An 11,307-nucleotide genomic window follows, 5' to 3' on the forward strand; every position below is an offset into this window, starting at 1 on the left:
TGATGCCTGGGGATATTCTGAGGTAAGGAATCTAACTAACTAATGTTTCTTACAGATATATTGTTAGCGAAGGTAAGTAACTTGTTCGATATCCTCACTTCCAGTGACATCAGTGTATATGAAGGACCCTGCCACATACTGCCGCTCTTTTAGCTTTAGGGAGTAGAATATTCACCAAAAATGTTATCATCAGGTGAGTAATGTCTCCCACTGTCTCATTTGTGTTTATCTGCTTCCAAAGTGGTGGTTTGCGTCTCTGCCTCAGTGTTGTCACACTGTTTTCTATCTTGGTCTTTCATGATAATTCTAATAGTAATTGTTTGTGAATTTTATAAACAATTTTGTTAAAAGGCTCAGATGCATAGAAAGCAAACTGTGGTGTCTCTGTGATACGGAGCAATATATTTAAGTTCTTAGAAACCTTAAACATAGACATTATCGTAAGGTAGAGATGAGTTTCGGGTTTTCTTTTTCCTTTAATGCTAATAGTATGGTGAGCTAGCTGACCAGTTAGTCATACAAGGCATCCGTATAATTGTCTGCATTAACCTTTAGAAACGTTCTTTTAGATGTAATACATTACTTCTACTTAGATCGGGCTTTGGGTCAGCCTCTTTCTCGTGTTTGGATGGCTAGTCTGTCATAGGTCTCTGCTCTTTATTCCATGGTTTTCTACCATATTCTTGTGTTTGTCCGGCCCAGTTGCATTTTGGGCTTATAGTGTTCAGATTAGTTGTATCCTTCTACTGCCGGCTTCAGGGGACTCCGTCTTTCTTTCCTTTTTAGCATTCCATTGGGGGTGTGTCTTTCCTTGGTTCCTACCCCCTTTTGCGTTTCATAGGAAAAAACCTTTAGAAATCGATTCTGTTTTGCTGGCAAAAACGTGCACGCATTGCATTGCTTTGAATGGTACGCGTACATGTTTAGCGATTCCTTTGCGGGAGCGAACTTCCAAACCATCTGTTTGTAATTAACAGATGGTTCCTTCTCTCTCCCGCAAGGGAAACAGGCGCAGGCCCCCTCCTCTCTCCCCTCCCCCTTCTGGCTCCTCCTCAAACTTGTTTTTTTACTTTCAGCCGATGGCGCCCGTGCTTGTTTGAGGTGGCCTGAAGAGCTGTACGAGGATCAAACTCTGCAAAGTGTATGAGAGTGGAAATATTGTAGCCACAAAGTATACTTTCGGGCTAGAGAGCATGCTTATGTCTTTGTGTGCTATTCTGAAAGAAGAGGCGGTCTCGTGCACAGTGTGGCGAGACACCACAACGAAGAGATGTTATCGAGGGAATCACGTTCGCAAAGCATTGCTTCCCCAACCTTGTTTACTTAAACAGAAAACATATTGATACGTCGCGGTCTCATTAAGTGAGATTAATCATTGCAATGCAACAGGGAGGCTGCTCATAGGACCAGTTGCGTGCATCTCCTGCTGTATTGTAGTTGCATTAATATAGCGCTTCATATCTGTGAGGAAATGCCTAGGAGCATTAGTGCACGCGTAGGGAGTGTTTGGTGGCTTCAGGTGTGTCATGCAGCTGTGCGCGCTCGGCAACATCCATCTTGGCAGTGACACAGAGCCAGAGGGGTCAGTGGGGGCGTATTCCAGCAGCACCATAATGGCGCCCGTTCATCAGCGCTGTATGCGGGACTGCGGGAAGAAGACCAAAAATAACTGCAGAGCTGGCGCACAGCCCTTAATTTATGCCTTGTCATTCAGCACGCCTACGCTGTCACTGCGCAGGCGCTTCATCCAGCCGCACTTCATAATCTCCTGGGTGCGGTGGATGGGGCTTCCTGTGGGTGGTGTGCGCACAGCTCTGCCTTGGCTGCACGAACACCCACTCTGAGTAACGCCCATCCTGAATACTGGAACACTGAGCCTAACTTCCATCCTCTAAACCTGACCGTCTTCCTAAAATGTTACACTAGCCGTTACCCACACTATCAGGCTGACCATGAACCTCTGTGTTTTGCCCTTTAGATTTTATCTAAACTCCCTTCTTTTTTTCTCAGTTTTAAACTAATTGCTTTATTACTTTGGGATTTTTCAACCTTTACACCACAGAGGGGGTTCTTGTAGATACTCTGCATGTGTACAGTGGCAGGTAGGTCAGAAGATAAGATAACATGGGAACCTTGTCCATTTCTTAGCCATCCCAGAAACTACTTTAATAAAGCAGGATAGAATATTGCTCAAGAAGAACCAGAATATCTCCAAATAAAATGTAGGAGGTTGTCTATCTCATGCCACTGCAGTTACCAACATTGCCAATAGGTCTTGCCTTTGGCACCTTGTAAGTAAAACAAAAAAATGAAGTATAATACTTCACGTTTACATTTACTGCATCCTAAATACGAAGTAAATGTAAACGTGAAGTCTTAAACCTTCCGTTTTGTTCTTACTTACTAGGTCCCAAAGGCGAGACCTATTGGCTATGCCAATACTTGTTATTCCTTCTATCATCCCTGCCTCATTGCCCTCTTTCCCCCTCACCCTTTCTTGGCTCGTGCATTCGAAATGTCTTTGCTGAGGGCCCTCCACGCAGTCTTAATTTACTGTCCTCTCCTACCCACACTCATCCCTTGCTTCCCTGTCCCACTCCCTGCATTTTCTGTTTTTTTATAGTTATTTTACATGGTGTCTGCCAGCTGCAAAGTGCCACCTGGCTATGCGCATTCTTTTTATATTTTTAATGTACTGCTCTTAAGTGACCATCAGCCATATTTCAACTGTAAATTAAAAATACCCCTTTCTGCCAGCGTGTGCATGTGTCATTGCGAACGGACAGCCTTTTTGCCATAATACATATCATAATCAAGCATTGGCCAAGTCAATAGCTCGGTCTTTTACTAGAGAGACCTATTGGCTTTGGTAGTGCCTGATTCTCGTTTCAGCTAATAAGCAGACACATCAGGCGATGGGTGCATGTACTGTGGTATCCAAACATATGTTAAGCATTGAGTTTGTCAGCGAAATGTTTTAAATAGTGGTAACCTAAATGTAGACTAGGACTCTATGCTCTATTGTTATGAGAATTCCTTTCCTAAATATGTCATGTTTATTTAATTGATTTGCAATCAGATGCGATTGAGAATACTTCCGGACACGGAGCAGCAAATGTTGTACAATTTCTACCCTCTGATGGCCGGATATCAACAGCTACCATCTCTCAACATCACAATGCAGCGGTTCCCCAGCTTCACCAATCAGCTCCTTCGTCGGTTCATTCCAACACACATATTTGTTAAGGTAGACTTCCATTTTAGAATTACTGAACCTTGTTCTAAAGGAATAATTGGGTACTATATTTAGGCGTTATGAATCGTTTACTCAAACTAGTGTTCCATGTTGTAAATGTGTACAGTTCCCTCGTTTTTTTTGGAGAAAAAATAATCTGGTCAAGAAAGCTGTTTGCAGGTGTCAAGGCATCAACTTCTCCTATGCCATATTTATGGAAATGCACTTTCAACCTTACACCCTTTTGTTTTTTCACAGCATTGCTTACTGTGGACTGTGTGGTTTAAAATGGAGCTCACAAAAAATGCATGATGGTGAACCAGTGCTTATCATAAGGACCCAAGCTTGCTGTGAAGCTAGCCAGCTGAAGTGCAGCAGAATGGGGAGGAGAGCCATTTGTGTTTCTACGGAGGTGGGCATTTCAGGCTGGGAAGTTTGGTGCCCCAAGAAAATTTGGGAAAATTTGATCCAACTGGCGATCCTTACACCACAAATTTGTCATTTATATTGACTAAATCTGTAGGATACACACAGTTTTATCAGTTTTTAAAAACCAGATCCAGGTCTTGGGGCATGCAGCTGTAATAGTTATAAACAAATCGGGGGTTTCGCAGACCCCTGTGCCTCAGGAACCGCCACCTCCTTAGTGCTTATTGATAAGTAATAGGGGGGTCTCAAGGACACTCCGACCTGCCCTGGAGACCGCCACCTCCCGTGGCTATTGTTCAAAATAATGTGAGGGGTCTTACGCCCCCTCCCTCTGCGCAGCACCAAGGACCCCCACCTCCCTGGCTGTTTGATGTGTAATGGCTGGCCTCACGGACCCCCCTCCCCCGGGCCCCGAGGACTACCACATCAGTGGTGCCAAATACATTTTTTAAATGGTAGAGTGGTGGCGTGGCCCCCTTCCCGGGTTGTTCTTGGCCCCAGGGGCCACCACCTCCCTGGGGCAGTCCCTACTACAACAAAGTAAGGGAGCTGTGTACCCCTCCCCCCCCACTCATACAGCTATAGATGGCCCTGGGGACCGCCAACCCCCAGGGCCGGCTCCTGCTATGTCCCGGGACGTAGCTGTTTGCTGTGGCTTGGCAGGAGCTTTACCGCTCCCACCAAGTCACAGCAAACACTCCGCTTCCAGCAAGCGAGAGAAGCAAAATGCTCTTGCTTGCTGGAAGTGGAGCATTAGATTTTTTTCCCTGGTCTCTGTCAAGCGAGCAGGGAAACAGACAAATTGCTTTCAGACACAGGGAGCTTCATGTTTAGCAGTTCCCTGTGTCTGAAAGCAATGCCGGCTCCCGCAGGAGGCGGAGAGCCGGCAGGAACTGCGGGGGGCCTTGATGCTCCCATCTCACCAGTGCAGACTGGGTGCCCTGGGACCACCCAGGTAGCAATGGCCGTGATAAGGGGGATGGGGTCCCCGGGCCACAATTTGCCCATGGAGGGTAGCCATTCAGCCCCCTTCTGTATTTTGTAAATGGCCAAGCCCTGGGGGATGGGGGTCTCTGGGCCAAAATCGCCCTAGGGAGGGGGGCCACGTAGCCCCCTTTCCCTAGTAATTCTTTGTTTATTATTAAAAAGTCTCACCTGGGAGAATTCGTCGGAGGCGCCGCCCCTTGCTCAACCACTCTCCAAAGGAGCCTCCTGGTGCACAACTTGTTAGGGGATGAAGTCCCTTTGGCTGGTAAGGGTACTTGGAGGCCAACAACCCCTACTGTTATCTCCAGTAAGTGCCACACAGCGGGATTGCTGAGAGCTGGTCGCTGGCCCCGCCCCCTTTCTCCACCACTCTGCAAACACGTCTAGTAGTTAAAAAAACCTGAAATTCACTTAAAGAAAAACCAAAGGTTACAGGGACGTTATAGTTAGGAAATAGAATTTTAACAAACCTTAGAAATTCACTGGAAAAAACAAAGGTTACAGGGACGTTCTAGTTCAGAGGGGTTAACCAACATAAAAATGCTTCCCTACAAAGCAATATAAAATCCCTGTTAATAGACCTTATTAAGGATTACCATAGTGCAGGCCTTCTATCCCTATGATCTTTTCGGGAGGGTCACCAAAACCCTTGTATACAATGTTAATCTACAAAATTTGGTGTTAAAAAATACCTGCTTCATTTGCACAGTCTAATATCAATCCATCCCTAAAATCCCTAAAATCCTATTACATTTGGCACATGAGGTTCATGCTAAAAAAGTCAGGTCTAATTGTTTTGTCATAACTTTCCGTTATAAACTACTATGGGACCTAACATGACTTCTCACAGTAAACCAATAAGGCCTATAACATTTACCATTGGCTTGACACCATAACCAACACAGGCCTACTGAAGTGTGCACATGTGTGCAACCATCATGCATACAGTAATAACATTAAAAATATGTAAAGAATTATAGTTGCCATAAAGTATTCAGCTCCTCTCAGTAGGGCCTAACAAGAGTCATGACAATTCGAATCCTTTACCCCCAGCATTTGTCAGAGGGGGTGACCAAAACACTTGCCTACTGTGATAATCTTTGAGTTTACATATAATCAAAATCTTGTCTAAGACCTGTAAAATAGTGTGATAACAATTCACTATTAGAGGTCTGTAAATGTTGTTCACAATACATGAGCCAGGCACACTGCCCTTGTCATAACGTTTTATAATAATCATACTAGACCTATTGCAGCTGGCATAAATTTTCCCTGCGCAACAATCAGGCCTATAGGTATTATCATTGACCTGTCGCCATAACTGACTCAGGCCTACTGTACTGAGCTTAAGCTTTCCTACTAGACAACCATCAGGCATGAAGTCATAATATAACAAGTGTATTCCAAATTACAGTTTACAAAGCAAAATACTATCTGTCCCAAGAACACTCATTTAGGATTATCGTAGTGCATATCTGCAATCGCAACGGTTTGTTAGATTAGGTCACCACAAGAAACCTTTGTCTATCACTGTAAGTAGTGCTCTCAAGAAATCAACTGTACCCTGAAGGTTAAAGAATGATGAAAAGAGGAGATCTGTGCTGCTGCTAGAGAAAAACAAACCTTGTAAATTATCTACTTAATGAAGATACTTTAGTGCCATGTGCCTGCACCCAAAGGTTGAAGCTCCATCCCGTTTAAGCTTGATACGTTCTGCGTGTTGGTAAGCCTTCTCCTAGGTAGCCGTACTGTTGTTGGCTCATGCAGGTAGCTAAAGTAATGACAGCTGCGTGAAGAGGAATCACCTTTTTGTCAGTGGGACCACACAACATCTGCCACTCCAAAGGTGTACTCTTGTCCACCAACAGAGATAAGGCCTCTCTTTGTAGTACTCCTGAAGACTCTTTTTGAGGTTGATCACAGAGTCTAGTGACAACTGCACTATGAAGCCAGATCTAAAAACTAACCACGTCACCTTGGCACTACAAAATCTTAAGATGAGTATCACTTTCTTTTCTGGGAGGACTGGACCAAGAAAAATATAAATGTTATACGTAATTTAGAAGACATTAACTAACCTTTAGGTTTCTCCATATTGCAGCTGAAATTTAAGCTCTAGAAACTTGAGTTGTACTGATTCCTAAAACGTACGGTTCTTGTCTCCATAAATGGTAATTTGGGAGCACTAGAGTTGGCTGGTCATGTAGCCTCAGTGTCAGAACCCCTTTCCGAGGGCCACAGAGCACACAGGGGGTGAGGCCTGTTACTTCTGTTGTCCAGTCCCTACTATCTAACTGAGTAACTGGGCCAAGTACCCCTTCTTCACTCAATTGGTAGATGTGGACTAGCAGTCCAAGGCCCCCTCAAGGGGGTAGACGCAGGCTCTTACATCTCAAAGAGCTCGCAACAGCAGCAATAAATCAAAGTTCGGCCAAATACTCACTTTATAAAAAAGAAGTATTTTGTTTGTAATTCTGCTCATTCAAAGGAAGAATATGACATTCAGAAACAATAACACTTTCTTTTCCCCATTACGTTGGGGCTCTAGTGTTTCAATTGCAATTCTGTATCTCACTCTTTCCTCACTGTGTGAAAAGCATTATTCCCCATTCACTGTTGGCCACATCAAGGAAATATTCAACTAGCCGTCCATATCTAAAGAGTGCACTCTGACTATTTAAGTTATGGTAAAAGTTTCTTAGCGCTGGAACACTTTCAGCAGCAAGTCCTCCCTAGGGCCAGTATCCGTAATCAAGTCTTACCTGCTCTGGTAGGAGGGAAGTGGGCAGAGTCCTGGGGTGGGCCTTTTTCTGCAGGCGCTTACAGCAGCTCCGATCCCTATCAGGTGAGTTGTCTCTCTGCCTCGCGGGGGTGCTCTGGCATTGATTGGAGGTTTTCCTGCACTCGTCCTGAGGCGTAAGTTTCCACACTCACAAAGGGGACAGGTGTGGGCAGGGCATGACGCCAATGCTCCTGTCCTCGTTCCCGAGCTGGGGTGGCGATGCTCCCATGCTGTCATTACTCGTTCTACATGGTCTAGTCAGTCACAGTCCTTATTGCTCCCGGTGACCTAAGAATTACCACTGCTCACAGTTTATGGGCTCCTGCCTGACTAACACAGCCCAAGTACTACTGGCAGCTCCTCCTGGCATGCAGGATTGCACCCCAGCTGCCAGGCAAGGCGTCTGCCTTTACCACATGGCAGACTTTACCGTGTCAGTTCCTCCTGGCACACGGGGTTGCCGCATCGTTGTCGTGCAGGATTCCACCCGTCTCCACAAGGCAGTCTTTTCCAAGGCAGTCCCTTCTGGTTACTGCAGCGGTGCCACACTGGCTTCAACCTTTACTGCAAGGCAATCTTTTCCAAGGCTATCTTCATGGCAGCGCTCTCCTGACATATGGGGGTCGCTGAAAAGCAATGACTGATCGGTGCACCAGCCGTTCATTAATAATACATTCGACAGAGCACCCTACTGGACCTTGCTTCCTCCAACGCTCTGATCTTCCTCATAGGGCTCACTCGTCATGGCAAACAGGCAGGCACTAGTGTTCCAGGATCCAGGGCAGGTGGATTTGGTTTCCCTGGGCGATGTCCCCTCACCTAGCAGGGAGACTAGCAGATATTGCCCCCAGTCCTGATCACAGGAAGAAGTCTTGCAGTGCTTCTCCTTACAGAGCCCATTTAGCCACATGGCACATGACACTTTTTGGGGTCTCAACTCCCCTTATAGTCTATTTCCAGACATCAAATGTGATTTAGGGTCTGTGTCTTTGAAGATTTATGTTAGGGTATTGCTTCTTTTGAAGTACATCCTCCTCGACTCAACTCTTCCTCTTGAAAAGCCCCCTATTACAGCATGAGAGACTCCAAAGCTGATAGTCCCACACCACAGGCCATGAAAGTGACTAGAGTTCACACCTGGAGGTCAGCTATAGTGGTATGTGCATCAAAAGGTTAATCTTGGGCTCCCAGCCCTACTCTTTATGATTCACTTATCAGCCCCTTCTCCTTCATGAGATATGTTCAGACCCCTTCCCATCTTCTCTCACTGAATCAAAGAGCACCCTTTGAAGTGTTCAGGGGGAACATCTCTCTCCCATTTCTAGAGTGTACCACGTGGCTCACAGGGATGCAGCAATACACAAACCTGTCTGGGGGCATTCCTGTACCTCCTCATGTCTTCACCAGGCAGGCCTGGGTCTCCTAAAATGGAACCCAAGCTCCTCCAAGCAATGTACCATTACAGTCACTCTTGCACTCTGTGCATGTACATAGCACACACACTGTCTAGCACTGTTAACTCCATGTATTGTGCCTGCCTAGGCACACACATATTCGGCACACACAGTCCCTTTCACTTGTGCCGCATAGTACTGTAGCCTTTCTGTATTGTGCCACTTGCATGCACACATACACCCAGCACACACATTCACCATACCATGCCATGCTGCACAATACTATAACCTTCATGTACCTTACTCCTCGTAAGTAAAATACACCCCGTACGTGCACGCACACCACTGCCAATCCCTCTATCTTACCCTCCCAGGCACACCTATATCCAGCGCAGAGGGGAACAGTCCACCCTGAACTGCCAGGCCAGGTTCTCCCTGAACCGTATTAAAAGCAACATAGGACTGTTGCGACCCTGAGTAATTACCAGTGGCTGAGGTGAATTCAAGCTTCCCATCCATTACTTTTTGTATACTTTATTAACTCATGGGGAAGGCAGTTGCCTTCCACCACTTATGATTAGCATTAAGAATCCAGCCAGCAGGACATTTGGGCACTCAGGGCAGAGGTGCATGTCTGTTACCATCAAGAGGACTTTTCCATCCCAACACTTGGCAATGTATTAAACACCCCGCTCGTCTAAATCTAAGCTGCTTGCTCCTGCGCAGGAGAAATGGAATATGGGCCTGGGGAGATCTGTCGGCGCTTGCCCTAGATGAGGCATCCTAGGACGTATTTGGAGCAACTCTTTGATTTAAAAGAATGCTCTGATGCAACTTTAATCTAAAACAATGCTCTGGTGCAACCTCTTGTTTTTCTCTCCATAGAACATATTAAACCTCTACCAGACTTTATAAATAAGGCCCGATGACAAGTGCTAGAATTTTTATAAAAGATAATCACATGGTGCTCCGGTATGAATTGTTCTACCACTATGGAAGAAAACTATTTCTCACACTCAAAAATGTGGGTATCTTGTCCCTGCCTCATAACTGCCAGGCCCACTTCTTAGTGGTCTAATGTTATTGTTGTCCACTAAACACATTCAGTCTGAATAGAAGACTGCCAGATGATTACGATTATTCATTCACACACAGCTTTTTACCTCTATAAATGGTATGTATCGTATAGTTCAGTATCAGAAGAGCCACGCTAATACTCTACTTGAGATATTTCTGTGAATAATGCCTCATTGCTGCCATAGGCGTTTGGTATGCTGGTTTCTGTTTTGGTTATTTATAAAGCGTTCTGCTACCCCTGAGATGAGGTCCGTGCTATAGAAATACGTGGCGGTGACAAGCGGCAGATGTGGGAGTAAATGCTCATTTACGTTCACTAAAAACTCATTGGAGTTAAAAAGTAGTTCCAACAAAGTATCACCGCAGCCAGTGAATCCTGGTGAACCATCACAAAGTTGGCGATACTTGCTTGGCCTTCTGAGGAAATTCTCTGTAACCTTTATCGGGGTGAGCCTGAACCCCTGACTGTTATCTAAATCACATATGTTCATGTTTTATAGACGCGCACTTTCCAGTGTCCGTTTTATTTCCTCCTCCAAAAGCCCAGTGCAGCTCGCAGGTTCCATGTCCGGAAAGGAAAACGATTATTTTGGCAATAATGCATGCCCATGCCTGGTAAACGTGTACCTTCCATGTATGAAAGTTCAACAGTTTATAGATGTTTTCTACAATCTTCATTAAACTAACGAGTAATCGCTGTGTTTTTTCTTTTCCATGTAGCCACAAGGTCGGCAAGCAGATGACGCATCGATTGAAGCAGCCTAGTATATGTTTTGTAATAATCGACTACAATCTCCCTAGTAATGTTGAACCAACCACAAAGATATAAGTTGTAGAGACTAACTTTTGGAAATTATGAATTGTCAACGTAAAACTATTTTCTAATGAGTAAATAAAAATGTATCTCAACCAGTTTATTTATTAAAATTCCTGTGAGTTCGATCGTAGGTTAATAATGACTATAGAATGTCGACTCTTGGTGTTTCTGAGTGAAGAGGGTATCCTACTGAAAGAAGTCACATGTTTAAAGATGCAAGAAGCATTTAAGCTAAACCTAGTTACAAAATGTAACAGCCTGACCTCCTTGCCCGTGTTTCATTCTTGATCTTGACTGTGCTTTAGCTTACAGCCGTTTCAACATGGTTCTTTCTTCATGCCGCTGCGCGCTAGGAAGCCATCTGTGGATAAGACTGGCCATAATGACTCACATTTGAAGCAAAGCCTATTCCCAGCATTCATAGTGGCTACTTAGTTTGACAGGGAAGAACACAGCAAAAAAAGAACGACCCTCCTCCAAAAAATGCTCAATTAAGAGTTATAACTTAAATGGGTCAACACAATACTTTTTGTTGTCGCAAATATATCATTTTCTTCTCTTTATTTAGACATATATATCAATAGCG

The 11,307-nt window shown here is 44.8% G+C and overlaps 1 protein-coding gene across 2 annotated transcripts in view; it reads left to right on the forward strand.

Annotated features, from left to right (window-relative positions):
• Positions 1-10,816, forward strand: part of TRAPPC11 (trafficking protein particle complex subunit 11) — a 461,933-nt gene extending 451,117 nt beyond the window's left edge. For both annotated transcript variants that reach the window (XM_086962470.1, XM_086962471.1), the window contains exons 29-30: positions 3,080-3,247; positions 10,625-10,816. In XM_086962470.1, the coding sequence (XP_086818596.1) occupies positions 3,080-3,247; positions 10,625-10,669 (213 nt within the window). In that variant the 3' untranslated portion in view covers positions 10,670-10,816. The remainder of the gene's footprint in view (positions 1-3,079; positions 3,248-10,624) is intronic.
• The last annotated feature ends 491 nt before the right edge of the window (positions 10,817-11,307 follow it).

The sequence above is a fragment of the Lissotriton vulgaris genome, chromosome 3_1 (genome assembly GCF_964263255.1).
Source record: "Lissotriton vulgaris chromosome 3_1, aLisVul1.2, whole genome shotgun sequence".
Classification (NCBI taxonomy): Eukaryota; Metazoa; Chordata; class Amphibia; order Caudata; family Salamandridae; genus Lissotriton; species Lissotriton vulgaris.